The 10,594-nt window shown below is 35.2% G+C and overlaps 1 protein-coding gene across 2 annotated transcripts in view; it reads left to right on the top strand.

Annotated features, from left to right (window-relative positions):
* The window catches only part of RNF13 (ring finger protein 13), a 30,003-nt gene that overhangs the window by 12,441 nt on the left and 6,968 nt on the right, over positions 1–10,594 (top strand). For both annotated transcript variants that reach the window (XM_068691955.1, XM_068691954.1), the window contains exons 7-9: positions 2,481–2,586; positions 6,412–6,505; positions 10,283–10,363. In XM_068691955.1, coding sequence (XP_068548056.1) covers positions 2,481–2,586; positions 6,412–6,505; positions 10,283–10,363 — 281 coding nt within the window. The remainder of the gene's footprint in view (positions 1–2,480; positions 2,587–6,411; positions 6,506–10,282; positions 10,364–10,594) is intronic.

A 10,594-nucleotide genomic window follows, 5' to 3' on the forward strand; every position in this document is an offset into this window, starting at 1 on the left:
CTCATTATTGACCCCTGGAGTGTGGAGCTAGTTAGTGGCCTCCAACTCGACTTCATGCAGTGTCATAAGAATGACTTGAACAAATCTTGGTGTTAATTGTTCTAGAGTATGCTCATAGTCCTTCAGAGGCTAATGGTGGTAATTCTACAGCAGCTCTGTGAACCTGAACAGATGGTGACATTTTAAAATGTAATATCTGATAGGAGAACCATACATTATAAAGGTTATCATTGATGATTATGAGCCATATAATTTTCATGTTCTGTTTCTGCTGTTTCTCTTTATTTTTTCTGTTGTAACAAAATCTGGTTATCTCTGAGTAATGCAGTCTGGTGAAGGAGTACACAGTTGCTTTTCTATCTTGTACAAAGTGAAACAGTTATTTTGTATTGTGTAGCCATTTAAAATGCATGAAAGCAAACTTTAATACAAAATTTTGATCTTTAAATAGGTGAAATTGTAGATAAATGTATGTGAATTGAGCCACAGTTTGAACTATTTCTGCATACATAATTTTCTGAGTGAAGTGCAGAAGCCTTCAGCATCTACCTATATTTGAAGAGTAACTCAGGATCTTGCAACTGGGGCAAAATATGTTAAAACCTTGAATTATGGAGTTATCTGTCAAATCTGAAAGATTCAACACCTTTTCATCTAGGCACTGTACCATGTTCATTTTTGGCAGTCTTAGAAGAAAATTAATTATCTGAGAGCAATGGGCAGAAAACTTTCTTTCCTGCAAGAGGGTTACCTTAATATTTATCATATGTTTCTCCTTTTATTTTCATATAACATTAATTATGTTAGTCTAGCCAATGCTCTAAAAATTACAGAGGTTTTTGTGAGTATACGTATTACAGACCTAAGGGCTCAATCAATTGTAAGAATACAATATGTTAGTTTCCTAAGCAAGTTAGTTTGAGCAAGTTAAGTGCTTATCTTTTTATTAAATAAATATCTTGAAAGCATGTTGGACACAATGCAGTCATTAAACTATTGATAAGACAGAATTGTATATCTTAATCTATTCTTTCTGTAGCATTCTAATGTATCTATATAAGCACTGAAATGGAGAAATTCATTGGTTGATAGCTTGAGTTTAAATGGCTGTCAGTTTAAACATTTTCAGTGTTTAACTTTTCTCTGACTTAAAGTGCATTTCTGCTCTGGAAGAGACACAGAAAAAAGGGATTATTGATTTCCCTGGTGCTCTCCACTGCATTCCTTGCTCAGAAATGTAGAAAGTGAATAGAATTTGGGCATCTTTCTGAGTACATAGGTATTCATAGTATAAAGTTACTGAAGCTTTTCTTCATCATCCTTAATTGGTAATATTCTGTGCAAGGTGAATTTGCAGGTTGCATTTGAGACTAGTCCATAAGGCTGCGTGACTGTTTGCACTGCTCTTTCCTGCTTTTGGGTTTAAAACTTTCACATGTTGTCACGATGTTTTTATTAAAAAATAATATACCTTGAATAGAATGGAAAAGATATATTTCGTATTAGTCTAATGATCTTGCTTTTTCAGGTCTCTGATGTCCTTCCAGTAACTTAATTGTAACAACTAGGCTGTATTATAAGTAGATACCTTGCTGGTGAAACTGCTTGATAAGAAACTATTGTGACTCCATATGAGTAGTAGTAATAGAATTGCTAACATTTGTATCCATTGTACATTCTCAGGTGTTTGACTGTTTGTGCCAACAGAATAATAATGGGAGTTTACTTCCTTATGTATCAATAAATGCTAGTATTCAGATATCTGGTTGCCAGCTATCTGAACATCAAATTATCTGAGAAAACTTTTGGTTGCTGTACTGTAATTTACTGACTCTCCAGAGGAAAAGGGTTTGTGTTTTACAATGCCTCATGAGTTGAGACCAAACCTGCAGTGTAATCCAAAATGTAAAGAATTTATTTTGAACATTTAGTATTGCTATGAGGGTGGTGTGGCAACTGGAACATGTTGTCCAGAGAAGTTGTAGGTGCCGCATCCCTTTTAAGTGTCTAAGGCCAGGTTGGATAGGGCTTGGGCAACCTGGTCTAGCGGAAGATGTCCCTGCCTGTGGCAGTGGGATTAGAATAAGATGATCTTTAAGGTCCCTTCCAACTCAAACCATTTTATCATTCTCTGACGATTCTATGAAATAAGAATGATCACAGTATCTGTTGATAATTGGGTTATATTTTCTCATTCTGCTGTCAACAAAGCTATGAGGTTATTTTGCTGGTTGCTTTAGTTTTATCTATGATTGAATTCATTAAATAGTTTTAACTCAAAAAAGTGTTCTAAGAAAGTATAAACTCAAAATGATAAAATAATCTATGTAAATATAAGCTGAATTCTTTGTTGTACACAGATGGACATTCCTTTAGTGTGTTTTGTGATGAACTTTTGTCTTTCATTGCATTTATTCTTTAATTCACTGTTCATTAAATTCTAACCTGTTTTAGAAACTGTTCTTTCTTTCTTTCTACAGTGGCCATGTTGTGTTGATCCCAGAGTTCAGTCTTCCTTTGGAATACTACTTAATCCCTTTTCTAATAATAGTAGGGATCTGCCTTATTCTCATTGTCATATTTATGGTAAGTTTCTTCTTTTAATAGTATCTTTTCTCACAAATAAATCATCATAGAGTGGTCACCTACTGAAGTTAAATAAAGGAACAACAAAAGCTTTGTGTACTGTATATACCAATACTGTGCTTACCTGTCTGTAATCCTTTATTTTTCTCAGTACAATAAATAAAGACGCAAACTTGTGGCAAAGGGATGTCAGGAGTCTCTAGGATGTTCTATCCAGCATAGAACTACTTCCAGAGAACTGTCCTTCCTGGTACTCTACCACTGCACAAGTTCTTCCCTTTTCATTCTATAAAGAGCAACCTGTGGTCTTGTACATTGAGAATGTGTCCCACTCCACCAACCTTGCATTTCTTGATGTTGATCCCACTGTTCTACAATGCAAGTCTCGCGCTGTTTTTTTTATCACAGGTATAGTAGTCAGACAGCAAGCTCACAATTTATTATAGTATGCTGCACATATCTTACAGCATATATATTATATGTAGGGTTGGGGACGTTTCCTATAAAAGGTAAAAGAACACAGCTGTGTATTATTTCAGAATACTTTGCACCCCACTTCTTGGAATTTCTGCTGATCTGACTTAATCATGAATTTACCTTTTGATAAAAATGAAGTAATGTGTCAACTGCTGTGTAAAACTTCTTGAAATGTTTCTCTCTGTGCTAGTGTTGTTTCTGCTGTCAGTTATGTATTTAATTAAAAATTCTGGGCACATTAGGCACAAGCAGAATTACAGCAGCTTTGTGGAACCAGCATAGAGACATTATCTACTAGAGAAAATGTAAAATCTACCAATATTTTGTCTGACCTTCTGGTGATAACCTTGATCATTCCTCATTGTCCCAGTTAGTTAGGAGAAAGTATAGCCCTGTCTTTGTGTTCTGAAGGTCAACAGATTGAGGGTTGGAGAGATGGTAGTTAGAAAGGAAGGGCAGACACCAGGGATAATGTTCTGTGAACATCTGTTGTTTTGATACCATTAGAATTCTGACTTGAGCTGCACTAGCTGTCTGCTTACAGTGCACCTGAGTTATAAATTCAATCAAGATACTGGTTATCAAAGGAATGGAATGAAGAAGAGTATCAAAGCATCTTATCAAAATACTGTGAAGCACTGATCCATCATTTTCCAAAATGATACTAATTACAAAATGAAGAGTCAGTAAGAATACTTATGGGACTTCTTGTTTCAAGAGAGATTTAGATTATATTTAAAGAAAAAAGTGAAGGAGGGGGGACATATGAGTAGTGTAGTCATGAGGAGTGGCAGCTTGACTTTTCTCATATGCACCATTGTGGAAACTCAGGAATAAGAGAGATTTGTTTTACTCTCAAGGTATTTCTTCATATTTTATTTCATTTTTTTTAAAACCACTTCAGCTGCTTTTGTTTTTAGGTGATGATAAATCAGTTGCAAAAAAAAATAACCTAATGCACTCCAGAGCTGTCATCTTCCCATCAGAAAATGGACTAAATTTTACACTGCTTTGCACCAATCACATTACCAAGGAACAAAAGCTACGTAACAAACACAAGGCTGATCCATCTGAAAGGTCACCTCTCTTTAGAATTGCAAATGCTTTTCCCTTACTGTGAAAATAGCAGTTGTCTGCATCAGAAGTGGCAGTAAAAGTGTTACAGGAGTGAGATAAATAAATTTCTATAGTGTTTGTCTTTAGGGCAAATAAGGAGTAAGTGAGCCATAAATACAGATTATTTTAAATTTGCCTTTTAAGAGCTTTTTTTCATCTGCATGCTACTACTCTGAATTAAAACAATTTTTCATTTAATGTGATTTTGAAAGTTGTACTTTACTGATAGTTCTTCTCTCTATATATATTTAGAATTTCTGTATGTGCAATCTAAAGGAAAGAAACCAGTGCTAGATAGGATTGGCTATGAGAAGGAAATAAATATTTGGTGAGGAAAATCAGAGGCTCTTAAACCTGTTTCTAATTTTCTTGCTTGTCCACTGTGAGGAAACTAAATAAAAAAGGGGGGGAGGGGAATGTCTGTAAAGTGTGATTAAAAATCTATTTTTCTAAATACAGAATTTGTGAAATATTTTCCAGTTAAAAGACTCTAAGAGACCTGAATTTCTCTTCTGTTAGTATCAACGGGTAGTCAGTGCTGAAAATGAACGGTCCTTTCCGTGTCTTAGAACCATATTATAAACGAAAAACAGACAGGAACCAGGAGAATATTATCTTGTATGTCTGCAAGTCAGGGCTGCCTGTACAGAATCACAGAATTGTCTAGGTTGGAAGAGACCTCCAAGATCACCTAGTCCAACCTCTGACCTAACACTTTGTATTTGGGACAGGTATTCGGATGTTTTTGAAAATAGATTACATAAGCTGTGTAGATGGGTTTTGATATTTCAAACTTATAATAAACTGTGAGGGAAAAAAAGGGGAAGAGGTAATTGAAAGTGTTTTCGAGAGTGTGCTGTATTATTTACAAATGTATACTGACCCTACATGCAATGTGAAATAATATCCTGTATGCTGAAAGGTTGAACAATATGCAAGTGTATTGAAATATTGAAATACTTTTCAAAGTAGACTTAATAAAAGCACCCCTTAGGTGTTCCCATGTGAAAAATACTTTGGTTGAAACCTGTTATGGAATCTCAAAAATAATCTTACTCAATTCATTTACTTAATGCAGACAGTGAACTTGATCTCAGGGAGATTTCAGGTAGGATCTTGTCCATGTTCACTTGTGGTTTCTGCCCCATTTCTTTTCAGGAAGTTTTGTTTTTAACTAAGAAATCAATGCAAAACTATCTCGTTGTTAGTAAGTGAATTATACCGGAAAGACTGCAGTCTGTATGTGTAATTCATCATGTAGGCGAGGTAAAAAGAACCTGAGTGAACAGATTAGTTCCAAATACGCTTAAAAATGAAGGACAGGTATAATGCAGAAGGATAAATAAGTTATTTGTTCTCCCCTTCTCCCTCCCAAGAGTACCTTTATACTTAACTGTCTTTTTTTAAATCTTTTGTGAAAGCACAACAATGCCTTTCAGGGATTCCTAAAGTGAGAGAGATTAATGCTGTTTATGATGTTAATACTCACTCGGTGTTTACCTTATCCACAGTGTGGTCAAGTGTGTGTAGTACCTCTCTAATTTTCAAAAGACTGGTCAGTGTGTATGCATAGGTTAAGGCCACTTTGCTGTATTTGAAAAAAAAATAAATAAAATCATTGTGTTAGGACTAGAAACCGAATGGAAATAGGCTTAAGGACTATAAAGAAAATGGAAAACAGAATCTTTAGTATGGTTGAAGACAGCAAGTGACATGGCTTGAAGTAAACCCCTTCCCTGCTTCCCAGACTACTTGTGATACTATGAAAACAGTTCTTATAATAATTATTTTCGAAGAAAAATTCTTTTCTATAATTACTCTTTTCAAATAATCTTCAAAAAGAGCTGTAATAATCTAAAACTGCCGTAAGTAAAACCTGTCAAGCTTAATGGATTGTGTTTTGCCCTGAAATGTGCCATCTATATGTGGACCTCAGAAGGGGATCGCAGCAATGGCTATTATTTTATGTATTGAGAACATTCTTATCTTTTTCTTCCCTTTCCTAAAAAGATTGCATGTCACTTCAGTTTCAAGTGCTGTGGTAATCAAGAATGTTCTTTAGGCTTGTTTGGCTTCATCCTTGAGTCCATACTCGAGAAAAGGGAAGCGGTGGTTCAGCTTGAGCCACGGTTCCCTTTTAACTAACTTACAATGAAGGCTCATAAACAGAAACTTTTACAGTTCTTCTATTGTTTTAAGTTACTGTTCACATTGTCTAACATCTGTTTCCAGATCACAAAATTTGTGCAAGACAGACACAGAGCAAGAAGGAATCGGCTTAGGAAGGATCAGCTTAAGAAACTTCCTGTACATAAATTTAAGAAAGGCAAGTGTATTGTTCTTTGTCTAATTAGAACCCACTGTTATAATACCAAATATCTCTAAATGGAGGGGTTTTGGAAATAATTTTGAGTATGCTTGAAATAATAGAGTTTGAATAGAAAGCACACACAAAAAAGTGTTTTGGCCCTGCTCTCACTCAAAGTGGAGTTCTAACATTTTGTCACAGAAGCAGAGTGGACATCATATGCAGAGTGTGGGTAAAAAAAATGAAAACATTGCTTAAAATGTCAAAAACTCATTACAGAAATTCCCCAAAACTTCTTTGCAGCTCTGTCATTAACAGTGATGGCAACAGTCACTGTAGTGTATCATACCTATAATTTGTCTGGACTTAGATAAATACTAATGGCATGTATGTTGCCTGATGTGGCAGAGATTATAAAAGCAAAGATATCTTGTGGGTATAATTTACCTGCTTATCTGGAGTGTTCCCGTCATTGAATCACAGGGCTTCTATGAAGGCAGAGAGATATAAATCGAACGCCAAAATATTTGTTGTTGTGATTCTTTTTAATAATTTTTTGTATGCAATATCTAATGACGAGATCAGAAATAAAGCTGTAGCAAGTTAATTTATTGAATGAAATAAAAAAAAAAAAATGCACCGAGACCACCTCTATTGCAGTCTGCTTCTTAAGAGTAGAAACAATCTTTCTTCTCCATTTTGATTTTTAAATGTTACCATCGTATCATCCAATTGTTCATTCATAAAAACTGTTACAAGAACTAATGCTGGAAAGACTACTAAATTGAAATGATTGATTACTACAAGTCCTCGGAGATTTGTTGAGGTATGAATACCGTGTTAGGGGACATGCTTGGATTCAAGGATAGAACCACTTACCAGTCTTTGCCCTTGATAAAGACAACCTACATTATTAATAATATTGCTGTCTGTGCAAAACAGATGTTCAGTTTGAGTGGATACAGTTTTTGTGCAATGTTAGTCAACCTTATTTCAAGGAAACAAACAAAACACTTTGTCCTTTGCAGGGTTGACCAAATTGCTATGGATACAAAATTAACTTGAAAAAAATAATTATCTTGAGCCAATACAGTTAATATTATTTTTGCTTTCTTTTAGTGATTCCATGTGAAATCTAATTGAAATAAAAATACAAAGTGGGAGAATGTTCGGGGGGACAACACCAATGCATGGCTTTGAGAAAGCCAGTTAATGCATTTTTCAGTTAATCATACGCATGTGTGCACCTGTAATTACTATCTCGACATTACATGAGTGAGCAAGTGCACGAAGACACCTTATTTGTTGTTTTCCATATTCTTCTACCTCTTTCCCCTTGCTGAATCTTACACAAAATCAATTGTTAGGAGCTCAGTCAGTCATCCTAAAGCAAACCTGTCTTTGACTATCCAGCTATTCATTGCATTTAGTAGCTTATGCAAAGCAGAACGATAAGCGTGTTTTACTTCAGAGCTTCTGCACTAGGCCTATGACATTACTAGCAATACTTTCTTTTTTGCTGATTTCAGTAGGCTTTAGATAAGACACTTTACATTTCTATACTATGTAGAGTCCAGTAACAAAAATGGCATTGACTCATTGACTGTCTTTGCATAGAAGTAGCTTTTTTTCCTTTTTTTTAACCTCATAAGTATGTGTCATCTGTGCAGTAGCTTCTGTGCAGTTCTAGTCAACGAGCCTCTCACCTTTGAGTAATCCCACAGAATGCAATGCATGCTGTGTCCAAAATCTACTTTTTACACTGAAGGTGTTTTGTGGCAGTTGCGGTTCTTCCCTACCAAAAGGACTACATTTTGGCCATATAAAAGTTAATGGGAGTTGATACACTTTGTGATGTTCTTACAACAAAAGTGAACCTAGGGAAAAAAAAAAAAAGAAACCCGTATAATATTCCTATAATTTCATCATTAGGAAACCTGAATACTCTGAAGAATATTAGTTTAGAAATGATATAGGTTAGAAATGTTGTGAGTTGGTATGTATTGTAGAATACAACTTATTTTCAGAAATATATTATTTCCAAACTACTTTAACTTTATACTAAAATGAAATTTAGGCCAAGAATGAAAAGATTTTAGATCTTACCAGCAATGAAATGATAGTGTAACCATTCACACCGGCAGAATAGAAGGTATTGTAAGAAGATAGACTGCTGGAAAAGAAAGAGATATGCAGACATACTATTAAGAAATTAAAAACTCATTAAGTTAGTTTTCCTACATTCAGTGTCAAAGGTTAGGATCCTAAATGTGTGATAAAGTATCCAGAATGTTGGAGTTGCTCTGTCTATGAGACTTAGTGGAGCTGTTTGGTTAAGTGCTTAAATATGAAATGAACTTAATCGCAGGCAATCGGCTGCCCAAAGTTGTATACATGTATATGCGCGGGGGGGAAGCCCCATGCGTGACAAATAATAGGCTGTAGGAGTACATATAATTTTAAGCAAAGACATTTTTAAGTGTGATGGATATTGAATTTTTATGTATATACATCTATATGATGTATACGCATGTTGATGCATACGATTGAGAAATAATGGGTAGTAGTGGTATGTGAATGTCTTTTAAAAATCTGCTCCAGAGTATGCATGGTTCTGCAGTTTACTAGTTATTCCTAAGCTTTTTTTTTTTTTTTTCTGGAAATGGGATTATAACTGATCTAATTACTGTTCGTTACTGACCCATCTGCCTAACTGCATAGTGCAGTGTAGGTTTAATAGACAAAGCAAGTCCTAAGGTCTGCTAGAGTCTTGGCAGAGTTTTTTCTGGTGTTTTTTTTTTTTCATTTTAAATTGTTCATAAGTGTACAACTATGTATCCAGATGGATAATTCTGTTTCTGAAAACACTGTGTTTGTGTCAAGTAAAAGAGAATTTTGCTGACTGAAGATGTTCCACTTGCTTTATCTAAGCAAGATACTTCATTTTATGTTGTACTTTACATCTTATTATGTAAAACCTTACATTCTTTGAGAGGCACATAGTCATGGAGGTAAAAATAACTTGGAAACTAATTAACTAATTTAGTTAACATAGTGTTAACTAATTTAGTAGTAGAGGCTCCAAGATGCACAGAGAAATCCTATGAGTCTCAGAGCGCTGGGGAGGGCTGGCAGTTCTGGTCTTTGCTACTGTGTAGGCTTGTCTTTCTGCCCCAAGCCAGGATGAGAGCAAGAATCAGCACATTAGTTAATTTCTCTAGTAACTTGTTGGGGAAATGGAGCAGGTGGACTGCACCTGATGGAATCCGGTGGATGCAGATGAAGCAGTTGCGTAGAGGACCTGTTCAGATCTGGTGTGCAATTGAAAGATGGGACCCAGACGTTGGGATGGGGTAGGCCTTGAGTACAAGCCCATGGCAAGAATCAGGAAAATGTTGCAGTTAGCCAAGGCGGTGTCAGATAGTTTCATGGCCTCTGTATTTGAGAAGTTCAGCATAGTCCTTCCTGAGAAAACTTTTTTTTTTTTTAACTGGCCTGAAAGTGGATGCTTTACCACTGTGTCTTTATTAATAAGAATGAGAGAATATTACAATAATTGTGCTTCACACAGTTGAAAATATTTTTATTAACCTGAATGGAAAATGAATATAGTCCTAATAAGTAAAGAAATATAGCAAAGTCAACAGTATAGCTTCAAAGATAGTATAGTCCATTGCAAGGTCAGGGAGGAACAATAGTTTCTTCATCCCATGAAACCAACAGAGAACCTATATGCATGTGTTTGTCTGTTGCAAATTTTTTATAGTTAAACATATTCTCAATTATGTGCTGTAGGAGATGAATACGATGTATGTGCCATTTGTCTGGATGAATATGAGGATGGAGACAAGCTCAGAATCCTTCCATGTTCTCATGGTAAGCAGCTGTATTTTAGGTCTGGTATTTGCATTAAAATAGCTATCAAAAACATCATGCCTAGAAATTGCAGTTGAATATGTTTATTGACAAATCTATAAATTTTTTTCATTTGCTAATATCCCTGAGCACATACACAAATTGGGAAAAGAGTAAACTTTTTTTTTTTCTTTTTAAAAGGAAAAAAGGCTAGGATTACCCCTCTGCATTTTTCTTTGGATATGCATATGG

This window comes from Anas acuta, chromosome 9 (genome assembly GCF_963932015.1).
Source record: "Anas acuta chromosome 9, bAnaAcu1.1, whole genome shotgun sequence".
NCBI classification, from domain to species: Eukaryota; Metazoa; Chordata; class Aves; order Anseriformes; family Anatidae; genus Anas; species Anas acuta.